We start from the raw sequence: 24186 nt of genomic DNA, 5'->3' as shown, positions 1-24186 counted from the left end.
GCGCATAAGTGACATTATTTTTTGATAGCTTTGTGAATCCATCCTGTAAAATTGCCTCTGCTGTGGCTATAGCAAGTTAGCTAAACATGCTAGGTTACGACAGAACTTGCTCATTTAAACTGAGGTAGGCACAGAGAGGAGAGCTGCCTTTGTTTACATCGCTGCCTGCGTGCATGTGAGATAGAGGCACTTGATCTGATTGGATCAGCACGAGTTTCACATTGACCCATGAAGTGCAGGGGAAGGAGTGCTGGCCATAATAAGAATTAAATACAAATTAAACAGCTTATAAACATGCACTGATTGATTGTAGGCAACAATAAAATAACAAGATAATAATAAAAAACAATTAATAATAAGCTTAATTATTAACCATGTACATGTGGATAATTCATACAAGTGTATTACACTGACACAATAATATTTATGCAATTTGTGTTACCTTTTCTTACATTGCCTCTTGAAAATATTGGAAATAAATCATGGGCCATCAGACAGCTTTTGCCTCCCTTGTGTATTTGTTACATTGAACCGGTCATCTCACAGCTAATGTGCGGCCCGGCCCCTTGTTTATTTTCCTGTATTTTCTTCACTAAAAAAGTTTGGACAGCCCTGGCCTACATAATATTTCTACTAGGCCTATCTATATGAATATTAAGGGTGTAAATAGAACATATGTTACTTTTAATTAATAAAATACATATGTTATGGATAAATAAATGAAAAAGAATATTGTTTATATACCGGTATATTTTTAGCATGCCAATTAAGGATAATATGATGGCATATCGGCCCCAAAAATCGGCCCAAAAAATCGGCTGGTCACATCGGCCATCGGCTGACTCTGACCTCTAAATATCGGCATCGGCAATAGAAAAACCCATATCGGTCGGTCTCTAGTTGTCATATCCATCATCTACTGCAGTGGTCTCCAAATGGCGGCCCACGGGCCAGATTCAGCCCGGGCATGGCAAACATCTGGCCCGCCATGAGGTTGGAACAAATGAAAATATATATGTATACCATCTGTGGTTATACGGGCGGATTATTATTTTTGTGGTCCTCTGGCTCATTTGCGCTACAAAATTTGGCCCTTATTAGGGGAAAAATAACTGAAGATAAGGGTGGGCGATATATATCGTCTGCGAAATTATCGTGAATGTTGCTTTGACGATGAGTAATTTTGCAATAGAGATATTTTTATGAAGTCGCTAAACTCAACAAAGCGCTGTGACAGGACTCCTCCAGACAGCGACGATAGCCAAGCCTTTGAGCCAATAGTAATGTTGTTGTGAACTGGAGAGTAAGTCTGTGAACCAATGATCAGACAGTGCTGAGGGGGGCGTGCTGCAGCGTTTTTGGCAGACGGAGAGAGAGGGAGATCTCGTGTCACTCGAGTCGTGCAGTGCTGCTGCTGCTGGGCAGTGGAGGAGAGTTGCTGTTAAGCTATCCAAATGGTGGATTTACATGAGGAATTCAACCATTAAACCAGCCATTGCATGATGCTGAGGGCGTTTTGGAACTATGTGCTTTAATCAGCAACTGTCTGTGATTATGGAAAGCCAAATAGTTAGGAAGAGAAATAGCTTTGTTTCTGGTCTGAGAAATCGCGTTAGCATGCTAGTTAGCGAACTAAGCCAAGCAATGTTGTTCTCTACAACTAGAGTGGCTGTTACTCACTACTCAAACACCCACCTGCATGTATAGATATCATAACTGCATAGGTGCATACCTGCCAACCTTGAATTTTTTTTTTGAGTAGCAATTTATCGCGGCGCGGCAATTCATGGCGCAACAAATACCTACAAGTGAGAAAATGTGGTCAACACAGCACGATACCATGGGCCGCCGGCGGGCCCATCTGAGAGGCTACTTTGTTTTGCACACCTTGGGTTGCCAAATGTCAAGGGGGAAAATATGGGAAACTTCATTCAGGCAGGGGGAGTAGGGGTCCTCCCCCAGGAAAAATTAGCTTTTCTTAAATGCAATTTCCTGCATTTTAATGCATTTTAGCCTAACATCCCGTGTATCTGGCAATTTCACCAGATTATCTTGCTCTTCACAGTACTTTGAACTACCATACATTATTGAACTTTCATGGAAGATGTTTTTTTTGTTTCACACCATGACACCAATAAAATGTTATGATATAGTGTGCTGGAATCCAGGCCTCTAAATTAATTTTATTGATCACCAGCCAATATGGCTGTTAATCTTACAAGTCAAACATACCACCAGTCTGGCTAGTAAGTTATCCTATGTACCAGCCAAACAGAACATTTGGTCACTTGGGGGGTGTTAAGGAGCTGGAATTGAGTATGAAATTGAAGCATTTGCTTATTATTTTTTGGCTGTAGAAGGTACATGTAGGGAAATTTACAATTTGATTATATAATACAGAGGCATTTCAGTGATTTTTATGAACAAAAAGTTGAATTGCAATGATTACTACATCATTTCCTCCAATATTAATAAATGGTGATGTTGTCACCTACTGTGAAGAAGTATCAGCAGATTGTAGAGAAAAAGATAAAGACAGGTGTCATCTAGGCTAGGATAATGTCAGGTTAATATTATTACCTTGAGGGCTAACATCAAAATCACACTTGCATCCATTCAGTAGCCTACACGTCATGTGGCTCTACTGATGGACCAGGGCTAATGGCCACTGCTTGGAACTTCCACAGTAACTTTTGAGGTGCATGCACGCTTCTTTTTTCACTTCTCTACATATTGGCCTATCTACCCTCATTTGCCGTTATGAGTTGGCTATTGTTCAGTGTTCTGCACATAGGCTACATGATGACAGGACAATATTTATTAATAGATTGCCATACGTGATTTATTTATTAATTACGGATAGTTCTAGTCGTGGAGTAATGCATAGTTTGGTATGACGCACAAGTGTTACACCTGTTCACAGAATCGTCCACGACTCCAGTATTCCTATGTCTTTATACGGTGTCATGGTAGATTACGGATGTACTCCGAGCACAACCGTTAGAACTATCGCTTTATTTCCCCCAGTTAAAATGATCCGACGCAAAGGGAAACCGAATTTAGTTCGCTGCTAATCTGCTAATTTATAGCGCAGTCGACCACATTTTCTCATTCGGAAGTAATCTCGTTTCGGTCCAATATCAAAAAAGTACCAACATATTGCCGTCAAATACGGCGAAACATTGGGTGAACCATTATGTTCAGGACGACAGACCTCAAGCTTTATTTATTTTCATAAGTTTACGGATTTAGCAACTGGACGCAATTCACTATTCCTATAGAGGCTACCTTTCTCAAAACCCATTTACCTTTGAAACGGTGATTTTGACGGTGCTCACTTGTAAAACTACAGCGACAGCACCAAGATGGATAATATATGATGACAGGAGGAGGACACTTGTGTCAGAGATTATAGGAGTAGTCTCTCTGCTTGTGTGTCTTCGAAGCAAACTTTCTATCTGCAGCTGATACCATGACTCGAGCGGAGCGACAACATATAAAGACCCCTAGCTATTAAACCAGCGCCCTGATTGGTCAATATTTCCCCCCCACACGTTGCTGGCCAATGGAAAGGCCAGCGCGAGAGTTGCAAGCAGAGCCATATCTACGGCTCTGGCTGGTTGCAAGTCTACAGAGAAATAATATAAGGGCCCGTGAATACACTTTGCTATTGGGTTTTCCCGTATTTTGAAGAGACAGCACCGTAGTTTGATGTCAAAATTCGTATCTGCTACACAAAATGCGTAATGGTCGGCAGGTATGTAGGTGGACAAGTAATGTTAAGTTAGACTCGCGCAGTGAGTTAAATTACAATGTGTGAAATCCAACACATGCAATTTGCAGCTGCCATAGTTAGGTTCTGCTTCCCATCTACAAATGCACTGTTTCCAGTCAAAAATGTCTGTCCTCTAACAGAATCATTAGCTATACATCATAAAACTGTTTTATTTACATGGATACGTTTTCATGACAAGTGATGAAGTATTACTTTACAGTCCAGCATATGCATATATTATTCAATGCAAAAGGTGAAAGCTCTTCAGCACAGCATTTTTTTCCCAAGTCTCACGTCCCTCCCCAGTTAAAACACAAATGCAGCACTACTACCTCCAGTGCAGAATTGAAATTAGTCTGGAATCATGCACAAATCATAGACAGCATAAATGTGTAGCTTTGGTATACTGCCATGCTTTGTGATGTAGACATGTCATCATTTATGCAGACCTCTTGGTAACATGCAGTTTAGGCTACATAGGTCTACAATGTTCTTTTACTCACCCTTCCCTGCCAAGATTCCCATATTACGGTACACATTGATTACTAACCCCCCCCCCCCCCCCCCCCCCCCCCCCCCGAAATAGGCCCTACTTGTTTTTGCAAGTGTTTTTGGAAATAATCGTCAAATTATCGTTATCGTGAAAATTCTAAAAATTATCGAGATAACTTTTTTTGCCCATATCGCCCACCCCTAACTGAAGACCACTGATCTACTAGTGTGAGCTCACCGGTGGCTCCTCCTGGCTGGGTCATGATGGCCGACATGGGGATGGTCTTGATGATGGTGGTGGTGCCGGGCTTGGTGGTGGGCGACATGCTGCTGACGCCCAGGATGGTGGGCTTGGAGCCGGCCATCCCCGCCTGGCTGGTGGTCAGGATGGTGGTGGGCTTACCGTCCGCCGACGTCACGAGCTTCAGAATGGTGCCTGCAGGGAGAGGCCCTTTCGTCTGCAACATGGAGAGGGCAGATTAAAATAACAAAAAAATATTTCAAAAGCTTGCCAGTGGAACACTTGCTACGTTTACATGAGACATTTAATTCCGAATTAACTCCATTTAATTCTGAATAAAGCTCAATTCCGCTTGGAAACATCATGTACACACCTCTTAATTCAGAATTAAATGAAAGATCAAAGTTAACTCAACTGAACTATTTCATTGTGAATTATAATTTGAAATTAAAAACATGTAAACGTAGCGAGTGAGGAAACTGCCCATCTTGCCCCTCAATGGCCTTGTTTGACTTGACTCACTGGCTAGAATGGTTGAGTTGGACTGGCCTGGTTTGACGTTGACGTCATTTTATAGACATGATTTAGGAAGATCATGCCATCTGCCCTCTGTTCTGATTTTAAAGTAGACCACCAACAATTCGTTATTTTGCCTTAACAGTAAAGCTAAGCCAAAACAAAACAGTCCACCACCAAAACAGCCAAGTCTAATTTCTCCTGAAGCCTTGACTGCTATATACATCTAGAGTTTTGCATTTAAGAAACTACCTGCTGAACTCCATCGATCATTAAAAGTCAACACGCATGCAGCAGTAATAGGGTTGTTTGTTTAAACACACACATCCTAGCTTGTTATCTATGATGTCTAAATGCATTTGGCCCCCTCAAACACGTCGCTTTGGATAAAACTCAAAATAAAAGTTCAAACTCTAGGAGACACATCAGATGGGTGGCGAGGGAGCAGGAATCCCAGGCACGCTACCGACGACAAGCTTCATGGTCCAATGGTTGGAAGTGCACGCACAATCCACCCCCCCCCCCCACACACGCACACGCACGCGCACACGCGCGCACACACACACACACACACGCACGCACGCTCGCTCGCTCGAAAGGGCCCACACCTGTATGATCTGAGTGAGTGGGCTGGTAGAGGACTGTCCCGTCACTGCAGACTGCCCTGGCTTGGTCTGCACGACGGACATCACCTTCCCCAGGTTAGAGAACTACACATTCAGAAGGGGGAGAGGAGCAAGGGAGTCAAGTACTTCTTAGTCACACAGAACAAAAAAGGAGGAGAGACGAGGGGAGAACAAGAACCAAAAGCAGGGAAAAAAAAAAGAAAAAAAAAAAAAAAGACAACCACTCGATCTGCAGACGCTTCTATCCAAAGCGACAGTACAGCGCAGTGTTACCAAACATTAGAGTTAAGTAGGCATGCTCTGAGGAAGCTACTGTATGCAGCTATGCATTTGGATCTGAGACACATCCTTGCTTATGGCCATGCGGAATGATACACAGAAACAAACAAACACACACACAAAAAATATTATGTGCACGACTCAAACCATGACCTAACACCTGTTGCATGTACCAAGGCTGGTAGGTCTTATAACCTCACAGCAAAGCACAAGGGAAACGTGTGGAAGGAAAAGAAAAACGCATTTTCCCTATGACAAATTACAGGCAGAGCACTAAGACGACTGGCAGACAGGACAAAGCACATGGAAGTTCTACACGGCGCAAACACTATCATTCTGTAAAAAAGACATACGGCTCTGGAATTACTCATGGGTGCAACACATGATGATTCTATCTCCAACTGGCCTTTAAAAGTCTTGCATAAGATACTTCAGCAACTACCCAAACCTACTCTTAAATAAAAACTTCCATCAATCATGCATCTTTCATAAGCATTTTTTTTTTTTACTTTGGCATGCAGTGTACAGCTATACAATGCTGTTGCCATGTCTTGCATGGCAATCAAATCTAAAATAAATAAAATAAAAGTCAAAGTGTTGATAATTAACTCAATTCCAAAAGGTGAATTATCTAGAGGGTTAACGGTCATACATACATCTACGATATGCAAAACTGTATAACTGTTTAATTAACTGAATAGCATCTTTTGAGTTGCAAAAACCCCAACCTTAAAGCGATACTGTCCCTTTTTAGAAAATAAGCTCATATTGCACATCCCCTTGAGTTAAATAATTGAGTTTTACCTTTCTCCTGTACTTTCAACTGATCTCTGAGTACGGCAGTGCAAATATTTCCTCCAAGCTAGCAGTCAACATTGACTCCTATGAGACCAGTTAGCCGCCAGCTGGTCTCATAGGACTCAATGTGAACTGCTAGCATGGAGGTAAAATGAGCACTGCCATACTCAGAGAACGGTTGAAAGTACAGGAGAAATATAAAACTCAATTATTTAACTCAAGGGGATGTGTAATATGAGCTTATTTCAAAAAATGGGACAGTATCGCTTTAACCAACCCCACCTCCCCGCAAAGTGAAGCCTAACCCCAATCAAAACCATTAGCGTGCAAGCCAAGTTCTGTCAAGTCATATCTTTGACCGACAAAAAAAAGACGGCCAGAGAGTAGCTTTTTTTCCCAGGCAAGGGATCCAACCAAGATGTCTCGTTTTGACACGTGAGCGGCCACGTAGACCTTGTGCTCCATAAAATATTTCCTAAATGTTAACCCTTCCAATACGAATAACTGAACAATGAAAAGAGTCAAAAAGCTCAACATTTGTTAACAAAATGTCGAAATTAAGGCAAGGGATCTTACCAGAGTTCCTCCGCCTCCTAGGGGGCTTTTGACGAGTGTGATGGTCTTGGTGACGCCGCCCACCATGGTGGTGACCACCTGTGCCTGCTGCGCCACGGTGACGGTGCCGCCCTTGTGCACGGTGATGATGGGCCGTGTGCCGGTGGTGGGGCTGGACACCGTGGCCGTGCCCACCTGAGCAGCCGCTGTCTTCAGCATGCGCGTAGCAGGGTTGCTCACCTAAAATCAATCAATCAATCAATCAATCAATCAGTCATTGAGATGGGAAAGTTTACTCTTCCTATGTAATGACAGTGTTTGAAACGGTATTTTACTTCAAACAACAAAATATTGGAACTTCAGTGTAATAGTTGAAATGCATCACTTGCATAACCACCAATCCCAAGGATCCCAAGTCCATGGGCATTACAGGTGATATCCATAAAAGTCAGAGAATGCGCTCACATCAGTAGCACAGGTGCTGGACAAAACATATGACAACTGAAATGAGAGGTCTGCAACACTGTTTGATGCTCCCAAAATTTAATGGCACAATTAATTGCAGGATTCAGTAGGCCAAATTTTAGACCTTTTTTTTAGACCTTTGTGAGCAAAATTTTAGACCAACCCCTGGCATTATCATTACTTGTTAACACCCCTGTCCATGTACAGTAATAAAAAAATGTAGCATTTTTACAAGGGGTGGGCATAGATTATTTTTTTTAATCTAGATTAATCTCACTGTAATTATGAAATTAATCTAGATTAATCTATATCAATCTATATCAAAATGGCTCATTCAGAATAGGCACGCTAGCAAAATAATGACAACAAAAAACCTTGGGGGTTTCTTAAGACAGATGGCGCATTAGACCAGAGCTCATCTCTTTTTTCCAAAATGCATCTCATCTTCAAAAAATGGTCAAGTTCATACTTGGTGATGAAAAAAATCACTGCAATATTTGTTAGGAAGCATTTACAGTCATAAGATATTGAAATTTCAAAATGAACAGCGCTATAAGTTGTAGAGGCAAATAGGCCTACAGATAAATCAAACATGTAGGCTATTTAAACAAACTGACCTTAACAATTCAGCATTTCTAATGGAGAGAGAGAGAGAGAGAGAGAGAATCTGCCACTGACTGTTAAAAAGAGCGGCGACTCTTTTAAAAGAGTGAGGGATCTCCGCGCAGCAGGCACAGCAAAGCAGGCCCCAAATATCGGGTATCGGAAATCGGGTATCTGCATTAAAGGTGATCTGACATAACAGCATCTACCAAATCAAGTTACTAGCTCAAGATCCTCCATACCATGACTGGGGAGGCCATTTTAACGGTGGTAGGGAGTGTGGTGGAGCCTTGCGTCATGGCGACGGACTTCACAATGGTGGCCCCCGAAGGCAAGTTCAGCACCGTGGGACTGGAGGAGGGCGGGATCTTCTGAGTTGCGGCTGCCGCTGCGGCCAGAGCTGCCATGCCACTCATCTGAGGGCTGGTTCCAATTGGCTGGAAGACACAACACATTTTAAGTACAATGAGAACTTGGCTTGAATACTTGCAACTCTCTGTCTAGAAGAAGCTACTTTTTTCCCATACTTTGAACCCTAACACTATGATGTGGCTATTTATCGATGTGACAATGCGAAGGGAATTAGGTCCAGAGCTTTGTTTTGTAGATATCCCATATTGCAATGTGGACACCTCCGGCTTATACAGAGGTGCGGTCTATACATGTACCTTTGTTTTTTTAATTGGAGTGGGTGTGGCTTATATTCAGGTGAGGCCAATAGGCCGGAAATTACGGTACACTGCATTCTCACTCCATTCTCCAAATTACTGCTGAAGTGTTTTTGAACGGTTAAAGTTGTCAGTGAACAGTGACAGTCATAGCAGCAAGGAGGCCTCACCGTTCCTTGTGCAGTTTGTGCTGGTATAACCATGCGAACGCCTGCAGGAAGTGATGTCACAGTGACTGGAGATTTGCCGGCTTGGTTGGCTTGGCGCACAGTGACAATGGAGGTGCCGGCACCGGCCTGGGGAGCCGCCACCTTTAGGATAGCTGCAGAAACACAATGATAATTATGTGGTTTATTATACCTCAGTATACTTCATTACTTGCATGCCCACGGGACCCCGGTTCGAGTACGGCAGGGGCCATTTCTCGATCCCACCCCGTCTCTCTGTCCCACTCACTTCCTGACACAATCTCAGATAAGACTGTCCTATCAAATAAAGGCATAAAAGCCCCTAAAAATATACATTTTAAAAAACCAAACGATGACGTTTTTCAAGGCCCTCAAAAAAGCTTTACAGTTGAAAAATATACATACAGTAAATAAATACAAAGACTCAGATAACTAACAACTAATAAAAAATAGCAAGTGGTCATCAATGTAATCAAAGAACCATGACAAAAAACAAAACGCGACAACCTTAACAGACAACAGCTACAGTACACTACACACCTGGGCCACGGGCTGTGGAGGCGGCCAGTGGGCTCCCAGGCATGTTTGGCAGGACGGGCAGCCCCGCCGCCGTGGGGGAGGAAGCCTGGGGCACCAGCGTGATGCCCGCCTGCTGTGGCAGGTTCTGACCAGCGGGGGCGGCGGAGGCAGGCGCAGGGCTCTTGGGGGAGTTGCCGGGCAGAGAGGTAGCGGCGTTGAGGGAGGGCGAGGTGGCGGCGGTGGCGGAGGGGATGTCGTACTTCTGCAGCTGCAGCAGGTAGGTGTCGGCCGTGGACACCGCCCCCCAGCTCACCTCCAGGGAGTTGGTGTTGGCGCGCACCAGCTGCACTCGGGACGGTGCCGCCGGCCTCTCTGTGGGTGGGGTGTGGGAGGGGGGGGTATGGTGAAAAACAAGAACACCGATTTGTATGTGTTTTGGCTATTTGTGTTTTTATTCTGTGAAACCAAAGGCAATTTTCATGCTGGCGTGACAATGAAGTTTATTCTATTCTATTCTTCTTCTCAGCCTATTCAAACTAGACATGACCAGGTTCAACCAATTAACTATTTACAACAGCTACACCAAATAAATAACAAATAGAAATTTAAAAATCAGTTTTAGACACTACACACATTACACCAGCAACATGTGCTTTACATTTGTGGAAAAGATCAACAAAGCAAGTGCACACACAGCAAATGTAAAAAAAGTATAAAAAAGTAGTATCAATCTCACCTGTTTCCAGGTACCAAAGGTCCTTACAGCACACCTGGTTATTCCAGGCTTTGCGGTAACCATCGCGTCCACTCCAGACATAAAGTCTAGAGTTGATTGACACAGAACAGTGCCCTGCACGAGCTCTTGGTATATTATCTTCCAAGGTGTCCATCAACACAGTCTCCCAATTCATTGAATCTAAAAAATAAAATAAAAAAAGTTACACATGAATTAACACCAGGGGGGTACAGAGTAGAAGTACTCTTTCTGATGTAATTACAACACTAGTAACACGACTTTGCATAATTTATATATACCAGACATTCCACTGTGCTGAATGAGGTAGACACACTGCAAGACTACATTCTACTTCTGCTTTATGCAACTCTGATGAACACAAAACGTGGCTTCAGAATACATAAAACCATTAAACAGTGTTCTCAATGATGTCACATACCCAAATTGAGGCAAGCCAACGTGTTGGTGCACTTCCACTCCTTCTCGTGAGTGGCCACTTTAACGTCATCCATAACCAGCGGAACCCAGCCTCCAAACACAAACATTCTACACACAAGACAACAGCAACACAATTATGCCCATCTGACCAAGACAAATGAAGAACAATTTATCATGCAGCCAAGTAGAGTGAAGGTAATGATAGGGCACCTTCTACAGCAACATTGCCAAGCAATTGCTTTTTTTGATGAAAGTAAAGAAAAAAATGTTGTGTGCTGCTGATCTCAGGATCTCTCAATAAAAATGTTATGATGATTAATTATCCCCGGACAAACCAGAAAATGGGAGCTCTTACTTGTTTGTGATGGTCGTGGCTGAGTGGAGACTGCGTGGGAGAGGAGCAGTGCCATTCACTCCAGGCTTGTTCCAAGTGAGCGTGTCTGTCAGTCAGAGTGCAATAAAGACAAAATTAGACATATTATAAACCCAACCACTCCATCCCACCTCTCACAGGTTATCGTTCCAAGTACAGTGTGATGGTATGACCCGCAGTATGAAAAGAGAAAGAGGGGCATTTGTTTTCCCAGGTTGTTGAAATGTGAAACTGTCAAAATAAGTCCCGATGTCAACATTTCATATGCAGCTCTGCATTGATTCCAAAAGAAAAATATTTTGGAGAAGCAGCAATTAACCCTTTAGCTCCCATAACGGCCGTGAACGTCCGGCTGGATCTGTACCATAACGGCCGCGGCCGGCCGGAATATTTTCATATGAAAATACGGCTGAACGGCCGTCATCATGCAGTTTTCCCAGCTTTCAAACACTTTAGCTCAATATTACAGACCCTCCTCGATACACTTTCAGTATAAAAACTATATGTTTATATTATTTTATTTGTCAGTATTTTAGATTTTATTTCGAGATGCGCCACTTTATGCGACTTGGCAATCTGCCGTCAATTCAAATGACGGCCGTCCGAGATTGAATGGCTACAAACATAACCATTCTGTTTCTACAATCAATATACACTAAATATGAAAACTTCCAACCCTCTTCGATCTATTTTCATGGTCAACAGCACATGTTTATGACTATTTGGGCTATTTTAGATCATGTTGTTTTATTAGGCTTATGAGATGGTGTTCAACTGTGATGGGTTCTGCCATGGTCCTAAATAGCAAACACAACTGTCCAGCCGATGTCAACACGCTACTAAAAATGTAAACTGTCTTCGGTGTGTTTTCAGAGTCAAACCATATGTTGGTATCCAACCATCTTAGTTTCCTGGAACAAGCTCTGTGCAACAGGCGCGTCGTGTGAAGGAAGCGCAGCGCCTACCCTCCCATTTTGCGTGTCAGCTTTGGCAAAGCAGTCAAGGACTGTTACTACTCCACGTTGTCCTTCATAAAAATATGCGTGAAGACGTTGAGTTGAATGCTAACTTCCAATAATAGCCTACCAACGTGGTGTTTGTAGCACTTCAATTCCGTATTACTCGGTGATGCCTGGCGCGTCTTACCTGTGCCAAATCGGGGGCTGAAACTTCCTTAGAGCTCCATTCATGTCCTGTCTGCTATCGCGGACACTTCTACGGTTATCCTTACACGTCTTTGGCATGGTTCAGTTCAAACATTATTAGCTAGTGTAGTCCATTACAGTTATCGCATATAATCCATAGGCCGACCGCTTGAAAACAGGACTTCTGGGTGAACGACATTTGTTGTCGTCACATGTTCATTGTTCAACTTTGACCCTGGATGGATGGATGGATGGACGGAAGGATAGATAAATAGATCGATAGGTAGATAGATAGGCCTAAATATATAGATATATAGATTTCGTTGTGCTTGTCACAATGACAAATAAAATATATTGTATTGTATTGTATATATTGTATTGTATATAGGCCTAAATAGGCCTAATATCGGATTTCATCACATTTTTATCATTTAATCCACATCAAATGCACTCTATGGGAATACTGAACAATTAATTATCCATAAATTATATACCATTTGAAAGTGTGTTTTTTCTACTTTAATATGAAAGTAACTTGTAATTGACACTTTTCATTTCTTTTCAAGTTATTTGACATTATTTAAAATATGACCAAAATGCAGCTTTTTTCTTAGAATTCTTGGTAGAATTCCGGCCTATTCAAAAAAAGTTCTGGTAGCTAAAGGGTTAAGCAAACACTCTCCATGCTGTGTATAAAGCATGTTACTGATATTAAGAAATATTAGGATTTTTTTTGCTGTGTTAAATAAAACAGACTCCTTTATCACAGATGCTTGGCATCCCATTTCAAGCTTGCCCAGCTGTTAATAAAAAAAGTTTACAGAAAAACAAGGCAGCATTTGGTCACAAGATTTGCTTCAACTTTGAGATCTTAGTCAATACAAGTTTTTTTTTTTTTTTTTTTTTTAACCATCATCAAAAAAATACAAATAACAAAAACCAAACAGGCGGCCCATTCAGTGCATTGCACAGCATTATTTACATTTCTATAACGTCACCTACCAATGTCGAGCGTCCACAGGTCTCCCAGGCGGCACCCGCTCATGCCCCCGTAGATGATAAGGCGAGACTTCTTGGTGGTCTTCTCCGTGTAGACAACGGCGGTATGGCTCTCCCGCGGCGGGGGAAGCACTCCGTAGGTGATGGGGATGTCCCAGCCCACCGCTGATGAGCCAGGACGCAGCTCCAACGTGTACAGGTCATTGAGATACCTTGATGGTGACACAAAAAGACACAAACCCTTCATTTGCATCCAGTTATCACACTGCGGCTGGTTGCACGCACTGCCATTCTCCCAGAGTGCTGTTGTCTTCCATCACATTCCTTTCTTTACCTTTGGGTGTAGGTACCAACAGAATTTATGCCAACCAGTCACGCCCCCTCCCCAGTAAATTTTTATCCAAAGAATTCTGTGAAAACAATGAGATATGACAGTGTGAGGCTACCTGGGAATGTTGTTTTTAGGGTCTTCGCTGTCATTGGCTAGCCCTCCAAACAGGTAACACTTGTTGCCCACCAGCGAGAAGCTGTGTCCCAGTCGGGGGCATGGAGGGGGGCCATTCTTTGGAGATTTTGGCTTCAGCTTCTTCCATTCCCATCTACTTGCCTACAAAGACATCAACAAACGGCATTACTTTACACTGACAGTTTCATCCAAAGCAACTTTGTTATTTAAAGGGTATTGGTTACAGTCCTTGGAGCAATGTGGGTACTAGATGCCTTGCCCAATGGCACTTTAGCTATGGATGGGGGTGTAAGGATAGGTAAATGTGGAATATGAACATGCAACCCTCTGATCTTAAAACCACCTCCCTAAACATTGGGCCACAGCTGCCCCCCAAAATAAACAGCATGTTTATTTATACACAGTTGCAGACCTGACTGGTCATACTCAAACAAACATGTGGAAAATAAAATGTTACTTGACCGTCATTCACATGACTGTTTTTAAAAGTAAGCTTTGTGTTGGTTCGGGGTGTGGGGAAAACTTCTGCACTTTAGCTAAGCTCTTGTGGCAATTTCTTCAAACAACTGTAGAGGGCAGTAAAAGAGGGTAATATTGTGGCCTACAAAGACAAACCATCAACTTCAGTGATTAATCTATTCTCCACCACAAGCAATGAAAAACACAGGACAAGCAGACTTGATCTTACCTGCAACTCATACAGATCATTGCTATACTTTCCATACTCCACCATCCCTCCAAACACCAGCAGGCGAGTGCCATCACAAACAAAGCCATACGCTGCACAGCCTGGAGGAATGTCCCCACGCACAGCTGGAATGAACCACTGGTTGGTAGCTGGACGCAAAGAGAGAGACAGAGAGAGAGATTTTATTTATCTTATTAGCAAACTGGATTATAGAAAAGGAGACGGATTAGAGTGACCATGTCTGCAACAGTAAAAAGGCAGACATATTTTTGGACGGGGGGTTTGGGGTCCTCCCCCAAGGAGGTTTCTTAGATGCAATTTCATGCATTTTAATCAACCAGGTGTCCAGCTTAATGCTGTGCCGGACGCCGGACAAGGCACTGAGAAAAAAAAAAACAGACTGTCCGCCCTAAAGACAGACGTCTGGCCACCCTAGGCGGAAATATTTTTGGACGGGGGGTTTGGGGGTCCTCCCCCAGACAAGTTTAGATGCAATTTCATGGATTTTAAATCAACCAGGTGTCCGGCTTAATGCTGTGCCGGACGCCGGACAAGGCACTGAAAAGACGTACTGTGCGTACTAAAGACAGACGTCTGGCCAGGCCACCCTAGGTGAGATGGTAAATCCATCAAATAAAAATATATGAGTCATCTGTTATTTATGGAGGCAATAGAGTTCTTCAGTAACGCGGAAGCATGTAGTAGATTGTAGTCTTTCATGTTAGCATTTAAGGACTTCCTGGTTCGTATCGGCTTCCGGCCTCCATTGGGAATGTATAGGGGCCAGTTTCAAATAAGCTCCGAGTGCAAGCACGCGCTTAGCGAACCCCCGCAAACTGTCGAGGGTGTTAAAAATAGGCTGTAGGTATGACACGGTTGATCATTTTGTGTCAAACTTCGACATAAATACGATGTTGCGTCCATATGCTAAACCCGGAAACTTTTGGCGACTACAGAAGCGGCGCCGGCATGTACGTGCGGAGGGTTGTACCCATGGCAACCAAAGGAAAGTATGTAGTTCGGAAGTTTTAATGATCAGAAAGGGGTTAGCAATATTGAATTAAAATCGTCATGGTTTAACATGTGAATACACCAACATGATGATACGATCCGTTCCACTAATGAGAAAGGGATGCGGGGACACGCTAATGTTCGTTGTTGGCGTGCAACTTATATTTTTGCCAAACCTGAATCTCTATGGCGTTTTGCAATGTAAAAAAATCGCCATGGAACCGGAAGTCCAAACGCCGCATACAAGTTGACGTCAACGCTGAAGAACTCTATTAAAGGCTCAGTTATGCTTCCTACTTGTGCCACAGAGTGAGCTTGACGCAGCCATGATGCAGTTAATTCTTGTTTATGCCCTGTTTTGAAGCACGGTCTGCGCGATGTCATTCCACGCTGAAACTGCCTTCAATACAAAGAGTAAACTAGACGTGTCGGTTGTTTTTTAGCATCACAGACTCGACGAGAATGAAAATGAAACATTAAATCTTTATATCACGTGCATGTTTGATCGCACTGGTAGCCACAGTAGTAGTTTGGAACAAAGAAGTGGGTCATTTGTCGAGGACGAAGCGGAATGTTTCCTCGACCTCGGAACCACTGTTCAACTGTACAAATAACTTCAGCGTCGTAACTTGCAAGCGCATGTGTTGTCTTTGGTTCGTGTAAATAAATCAAACAACAAAGCACGGGCAACTTATTTAATGAAGAGCTCACAGTCCGTAGACCGACGAAGGTTAGAACAAGGAAGTAGCGCTTGTTCTCGACTCGAGGACAGAGCAGGCTGGTCGAGAGGACCAATCAGAGACCTATTTTCGCCCTTTCACGCCGTCGCTCCCTGCGTCGAGACACAATTTTGGGGAGGTGCCCCAGAGTACCTGCGTGATGGGGGGGGCTTCACTACGTTAACTGCGCGGCTCACTGCATCATGATGCAGTGACGCTGATCTCGAGGCATAAACCACCCTTAAGTCCCCTTTCACAGGTCAGGCTCAAAAAATACATTTTATTTCATAAAATATGTTACTGTGCTGTTGTTTCAACAGAGTTACTATTTACAGATACATGTCAACTGTGTAGTTCATGAACATTGACACACCCACACAACACACCAGATCAAAACAATCGCTGGCATTCCTTTTCCAAAATTACACTGTGGCTCACAGATAATCATACCTGATCATACTTTGTACCGGCCATGTGGGGTAGGCCTATTGATGTTAGATTTTAACATCATATTTTAACTCACTGTAAGGACATCGAATCATTGAGGATGACCCACATATTTGCACATTCTTACAAGGCATGAACTGTAGAAGATGCTAGTTTTTTTTATTTTTTTATTTTAAGGCACAGGCCTGTGTGACGCCAATTCCGCCATTTTTCTTTTACTTAATGGCGCCATTTCTGCCCGTGGCTGTGGATTAGCTTGGCTAGTTTACACAGCAAAGGTTAGCTAAACTAGTGTTTAAGTTGGTTGAAATGGTTTTGTGTTTGTAAATGAACAGCGGCAACCTTACAGGATAACTACAGACATCAAGATTTTGATCAGTCACTACCAGTGTTAGAGATAGCAAGAGTGATCGACATGCAACTTGGATGTTGTCCCTGCATGTTTTGGTCTCTGCAATATCGTCCTGTAGGACGATGCAAACAGCGTCAATGCAAACTGATAGCTTAGCTTATATGCGTGCTATCAGGTTCTCACTTAGCATAGAGCTAGTTAGCCAACAAAGTTTGGGTATTCATGCAACGTTAGCCTGCTTTACCGACATTTTTGTGCTGTGGTAAGCTAACTGGATCCATACGGGCAAATCAAGTCAACTGCACATCAACCAAACCAATTTATTAGAAAACTTACTATGATACAGAAATGATCATGGCGTGTTTGTACGTGCCAATGAGAATATTACGCACTTACTCATATGAAATTAGATAATATGGAGATAAAGGCGATAGGCTACAAAACCATTTCAACAACTTTGCTGGGGGTGATGCATTAGCACAAAGCTAGCTAGCTGCTAACAGCCGAGAAATGTAGGCTAGTTGTATGCGAGTGTGGAAATGCAGTCTACTGGGACTATCGATACCGTGGCTAGCTGATGTGTGCAAATGTACTTCACTTACCCGTGTTATACACATGGAGCTCATCAACGATTCCTTCATTTCCTCCCCCAAAGACCACCATGAGCTCCTTGATAGCAACTGCTCTGTGCCCATGTCTTGGCCGTGGGACGGGGCCAGACCATCCAAGAACCCTCTTCCAACGCGGCTGAAGCGTTGAGCCGCTGGTTCCAGACAAGATGGAACCAGGGGATGTCATGTCCTCTAGGTGCAGAAAAAAGTCCAACCAAAATATTGAATAAGTTCTGTTCCCTTTTGCTCCCGTAAGACAGGTAGTTCGTGGAAAACGCACTATTTCCAGCAGCAGCTGGCTAGCTAACGTGCCATTAGCTAGTGCTAGCCTGCTAAGCACAATGAATTTGTAAGCTAACCTTTCCCTGCGAAGCTAATTAGCTCGTGCTAGCTGACTGAACTGCACAGGACCCTGTCAAGCTCAGCCAGGAACTGCTGTCGCACCAGGGACGACCAAAAAGCCAAGTAAAAGTTGTTTATTCACATCTGTGTAATGGGCAAAATAAGACGTTTCGACATCCACATAGTTGTCAAGTCATTTTAAGCAAATGTTAAATCCAAGGAAGACGCCATTTTATAGACGGTCTGTAAGAAGACAAAAAGCCGGTTCGTCTATAATAAAATCCCAGGTCCTTTAACTTGTAAATTTCCGCGCATACATCAGAATAGACAATGAGAAAAAAGCCTGTGGTGGTCTTTCTTCAGATTCGTGCATATTAACATTGCATTTTGCACGGATATCTCCAAGAAACCAGAGAGTATCCCTCCATGGGAGTCGCCATCTTGTAACAGTCAAGTAAACCTCCTCCGCCAGTTTAAAAAATGGCGACGTGAAAAATAAATACAAAGAATTATGCAGCAAATCGTCTTGTAATCAGATGTCAGTATGGCACACTACGTAGTCGATGAACATCAACTGCAACCACCGAATTGTGCATGCTTACACATAGAGCGCAATGCACTACGACATTATTTGCAACCCAAGTATGACATATTTTCACCATTTATAGCAGGCAGCTATTTTCATGCCTCCCTGGGAGTCGCCATCTTGTCATCAATTCAATGAAGGAACACACAGCTGCTAACATTGTTTAAAAACTATATTTTTAGTGCATATGAAACACAAACACATTAGCCACCGAGTCCTCACTTCAGTTACGCCCCATACAAACACATGCACTTTCCAGTTGCACATTTTAACAAGTTTCTAAAGCCGCCAACTTCAAGCTATTAGGTTAACGATACGCTAGCTAGCTTGATTAATAGTTTCTTCTAAATACAGAAACAACAAGGTGCATTTGCCATGCAAGGTCAACAGATTTATTCGAATACAGTATTAGAACTACTTCTTATGCTGTTTTCAGGATGTATGTTGAATTGTTATGATTGTTCATGCTGTCCAGTGGAAGCAGCCATCTTGTCGACAAATCAGCCCACTTTTCGAGCTCCCTCAAGAAAAATGGCGGCCTCATTCTTGACAACAAAAAACAACATTTACAGTAAGCGCTTCGCTTCAAGCTGGGATGTAATTACCTTTTTGAATGTGTTATCCTCCCACAGATGTTTTCGGATGTTCCCTTGAACACTACCGACAACAATCATTCGATTAATGTAGAAGTATCCACTCTCATGCCTGCCTGGAAGCCGCCATATTTTGAGTCTAGAGGGGAGTATTTGACGGGGGATGAGCGAGCCGTCATCCCTAACAAATATGGCGACTCCTTCACACACAACGGCGAGTATCAAATGTCGAGAAAGTGTTCATTAACTCCAGTTTGTTTGAATGCATTCAGCAAATTTGTCAAACTGTGCTGCTGTTGAGTTATTATTCTACTGAATACCAGCCAAAGAAACATTTTTTTCTATTGTCCATCACTAAAGATGGCGACATAGCATAGGCCAAAGTGTCCCCCCCCCCCCAATAATATACTAGTAATTGACTGACAACTGTATGCAGACTTTGAGAGTGTATTTCTGTATTATACGAAGGGAAATCACGCCAAGTTGCTACATGCATGTAAACATGATGTACAATGTACAAAGAACAAATGAATTCAAGACATTAATGAAAAGTATAATAATTTTACTGTTTCCTATTCAAATCTAGCCTATGTTCCATGCACATATGAATGACACTTCGTCAAGAGCTACATTTTACAATTTCTTCTCAGTGCACTTCATTATCAGCTTCACAACATTTGCATGCATTTAGTTAAACAGCATATTTCACCATACACCCCCCACACCCTGCAAAAAAAACCCCCAAAAAACAGTGTAGATATGCAGTAAGCCTATTCAAATCACATATTGCAGACAATAAGAGGCCATAAAATAACTACAAAAAGGGTCAGAGCTAGACATTTGAAAGCGTTATTTACACAGTTACAAAATGGACACTATAAAAAATAATACATCTCTAGAGGAACACGAAACAATGTACAAAATAGACAATGGACTTTTGTATTTTAATAGGCTTACAATTGTTAAGGTGCAATGCGTTCCTTTAAATAATTAGATCTGTGTAAGGCTCAGTATAATATAAATGAGGCAAGCCCAACATGCAACCATTGCAGGAATTTCCCAAATTTGGTGTGAGCATGTTTGCTCGAAAGGCATTTACTTTCCATGTTTTGCTGTTACATCAATGTTCTTGAATCTGTAAATATTTACAGGGAGGGACTCATTAAATTTCAAGGCACAACATGTACATTTATGTTTTTTTTTAATTGTCTATTTAAATAATTAACATTCACTATTATTTTGGAATACATGCCTTAGATAGCCACTGATTGTTTTCATGATGGAGTCTGTAACAGACCACGTTTGCTGGGAGGGAGGTTTGGACAATTCTGTATTAAAACACAAGAGGGTGCTGTTGTGACAGAACCAGTTGTGGATATTTTCATGATTCATTCCAACTGCCGTAAAGTTTAGGTAACCTTGCAATCGAGCTCACCTATTCTTTCCCTCATCGTAGTCACTGTGTACCCTAAATGCATTAGTGTGAAGGCATTGAAGGTTGCTGAAATGAACACGTAAAAAGTAATAATTAAGTCAATAGTTGAAACTGGGGTGGTCATAGGCCAGGGCTTATGGGGCAGGGGTGTCAAACTCGAATTGATCGCGGGCCATCAAAATCTGGAACGAATTCGCAGACCAAATTCAATATTCATTTTAAACAAGTCCAACAGGCGGACAAAGATACGTCCGTCTATGCACTGCTGCCAGTTGTGGACACAGGAGGGCATAACAATTTCAAGAATGCGTTTCGGACGGACAGACACAGACCGACCGACTGACCAACAAACGGACATACCCTCTTATAGAAATGCTAGGACGCATCTAAAAATGGACTGAAATTGTGCATACACACAATTAATACATATTTAAAATTCAGATTCCCATCATAGTTGAAATATGCCTGCACATAATCTGTTGTCTATGAGTGCGAGATGTTTCACTGGCCTGGGCCCACTCGCCCACTCATATTATGACGCACCAAATATCATGCTCAAATCGTATTACGCTATATATCAATGGTGTACATGGGCCAGCTGTCATACATATTTCAAATGATCTTGCAGGCTAAACAAAATGACTCCATGGGCCAGATTTGGCCCCCAGGCCAGAGTTTGACATCCCTGGGTTAAGGAGTCGGGTTTGTGGCCATGGGGTTGCTGGTTACATCCCCGTCACCACTAGCTGGATGGGGGAAGTGAATAACATTCCTCTCCATGACTGAGTTCTCCACTTTGGTACAGAGAAAAGGCATTGTTGCTGTGGGAAGGAATTTTGCATCTCTTTTATTATTATGGTTAGGAGTTGAAATATTTAAAGTGACTAAGATGGATTATGCTGTAATTTGGTTGATGGGCTGAAAATGCATTGTTCTATTTTAAAAATGTGACATTGAATTATAGGAAGAACATTATTAATGTTCAGACTACTACTTAATGTACTGAATATGGTGATCTGTTTGTTCTGAACCATTTCAGTATGCTAAAAATGCTGGTTCTGCACCACAGGTGACCAAGACGCTTTGATGAACAGTGGTGTGAATCATATACAGTGAGTCAAATAAGTATTTGATCCCTCGCTGATTTTGTTGGTTAGCCAACTAACAAAGACATGATCAGTCAATAAATGTTATGATAAAATGTATTCTAATATGGAGAGACAGAATATCAAAAAGAAAATCCAGAAATTAACTTAAGAGAATATATATTAATTTATTTCTTCTATTTCATCGAGCAAAATAAGTATTTGATCCCCTGCCAACTGATAACAGTTCCGGGCCCACAGACCAGGCACTTCCGATGAACTTGTCATCTGAATTAAAGACACCTGTACATACTAACATGCATAAAAGACACATTGAATCAGCAGAATCAGTCCATAGTATGAGTGAATCAGTCACACTCCAACCTCACCAGCATGGGAAAGACCAAAGAGCGGTCAAATGATATCAGGGACACGATTTTAGACCTGAACAAAGATTAAATGGGCTACAAAGCCACAAGAAAGAGACTGGGTATTAATGACCCAACTGTTGATGAATTTCTTCCAAAATGTAAGGAATACAAAATGACTATCCATCAGCCTGTCTGGGGTTCTATACAAGATTTGACCTTTTGTAGGGATTTGATAATCATGAGAACAGAAAGAAAGCACCCTAGACCTGTACGGGATGAACTAGGCAATGATATCAAAGCTACTGGGACCAACATCACTGAGAAAACTACTGGTAGCACTTAATGCCACAGAGGTTAAAAATAATGTAGGGCACACATGGTACCTCTACTTCAGAAGGAACCTGTGCAGTCCCACCTGAGGTTTGCCAACGAACATCAGACTGGTTTAGGATATGATAAGGAGGTGCTGTAGTCAGATGAAACCAAAATCAAGCTGTTTGGCATTAACACAATTCAATGTGTTTTGAGAAAGAGAACTGCTGTCTATGATCCCAAGAACACCCTCCTCATCATCATGCATGAAAGTTGTATCATTATGGTTTGAGGGTGTTTGTCTGGCCAAGGCACAGGACAACTTCACATCGTCAACGAATGGATGGAGGGAGACATGTAATGTGCAGTCCTGAGTGCAAACGTCCTTCCCTCCACCACTACACTGAAGGTGGGCCATTTTTGGATCTCGAAACATGACAATAATACACCACATACAGTCAAAGCAACGAAGGAGTGGCTCAGGAAGAAGCATATTAAAGTCGCGAAGTGGCCTAGACAGTCTCCAAATATTAACCCTATAGTAATTCTATGGAGGGAACTGAACTTCCCATTTGCCAAGCTACAGCCACAAACTATTAATGTTTTAGAGATAATCTGCAAAGAAAAATGGGCAAAAATCTTTTCTAATATATGCACAAACATTGTCATCAACTAAAAGAAGCATCTGACCTCAGTGCTAGACAACTAGGGCTTTGCCACAAAGCACTTTATCTTCTTTAGCTAGAGGGGTCAAATATTTATTTCCCTAAATTAAATACAAATCAATTAAAATATATTATTTTAAGTTAATTCCTGGAATTACTTTTTGATATTCTCTATCTCCATGTTTGAATACATATTATCATTAAATTTATAGACTGATCATGTCCTTATTAGTGGGCAAACCGGCAAAATCAGCAAGGGATCAAATACATATTGGACTCACTGTAGATATTCGCTAGTTGTGAGGATGCTGTACTTCGAAGTGCCTACATTCCATCAATATTATATTGTTGTGCAATCGTTTGTTTTTTTCTTACTATCAAGTATCAATTGCTATTTACTATTTCCCGGGCATTTCGGATGATCTGTAAACACATGTTGAAAAAAATACAATGGCTTTCGGTAAAACGCTTCCTTTTTGGTGGGATCCCAAGCTTATGCCAGTGAAGGAAAGCATAGCCTATAGGACTACTACCTTCACAAAAAATCCCTTTCTAATGTTAAGATGACTTGCTTCCCCCACTAAATACACACTGAAATAAATTCATGCATTATCAGGGAAATAAATAACTTTGCATTCTGTGCATGTCTTGCTGCATCAAACAGGCACTTGTATCAAAAGCAAGTTGGTGGCATGTTTTTGTTGTATATACAGTGCCCTCCATAATTATTGGCACCCCTGTTTGAGATGTGTTAAAAGCCTTAAAATAAATTCAGTGTTTATTGCAGAAGAATACTGTCACACTGAAAATTGTAGGAAAATGTAGCCTTCAACTCAAATGAATTGTAAGAAAATAAAAAAATCCCTGACTAAAAAATAATTATTTTTCATTAAATCACCTGTTCCACAATTATTGGCACCCTTAACAATTCCCAGGAAATAAATATAATTGAAGCATTTCTGTCATTTCTACAGTAGTTTACAAAGTTTACCAGAGTATGTAGGAACATTTAATTAGTAATTCATCACTTCCTGTTTCCCTGGGGTATAAATATGACGTGACACCGAGGCCATTTCTCTTATCCACT

At 42.0% G+C, this 24186-nt stretch overlaps 1 protein-coding gene across 3 annotated transcripts in view; it reads right to left on the bottom strand.

The window, feature by feature from the left end:
- hcfc1a (host cell factor C1a) overlaps positions 1-19509 on the bottom strand; it is a 35531-nt gene extending 16022 nt beyond the window's left edge. Inside the window, exons 1-14 of one of the 3 annotated variants that reach the window (XM_063215508.1) lie at positions 19244-19509; positions 17702-17902; positions 14571-14719; positions 13863-14023; positions 13420-13628; positions 11255-11339; positions 10901-11007; positions 10462-10641; positions 9747-10097; positions 9189-9340; positions 8593-8787; positions 7304-7522; positions 5633-5734; positions 4506-4725 (exon numbers count right to left, since the gene is read on the bottom strand). In XM_063215508.1, the coding sequence (XP_063071578.1) occupies positions 4506-4725; positions 5633-5734; positions 7304-7522; positions 8593-8787; positions 9189-9340; positions 9747-10097; positions 10462-10641; positions 10901-11007; positions 11255-11339; positions 13420-13628; positions 13863-14023; positions 14571-14719; positions 17702-17897 (2326 nt within the window). In that variant the 5' untranslated portion in view covers positions 17898-17902; positions 19244-19509. Of the gene's footprint in view, positions 1-4505; positions 4726-5632; positions 5735-7303; positions 7523-8592; positions 8788-9188; positions 9341-9746; positions 10098-10461; positions 10642-10900; positions 11008-11254; positions 11340-13419; positions 13629-13862; positions 14024-14570; positions 14720-17701; positions 19015-19243 lie in introns of those variants that run through there. The other 2 variants (XM_063215510.1, XM_063215509.1) reach the window with 2 other exon arrangements.
- Positions 19510-24186: the final 4677 nt, after the last annotated feature.

The sequence above is a fragment of the Engraulis encrasicolus genome, chromosome 14 (assembly GCF_034702125.1).
Source record: "Engraulis encrasicolus isolate BLACKSEA-1 chromosome 14, IST_EnEncr_1.0, whole genome shotgun sequence".
Classification (NCBI taxonomy): Eukaryota; Metazoa; Chordata; class Actinopteri; order Clupeiformes; family Engraulidae; genus Engraulis; species Engraulis encrasicolus.
Note: the sequence above shows the minus strand (reverse complement) of the source record. Positions and strands in the feature narration are given on the sequence as shown.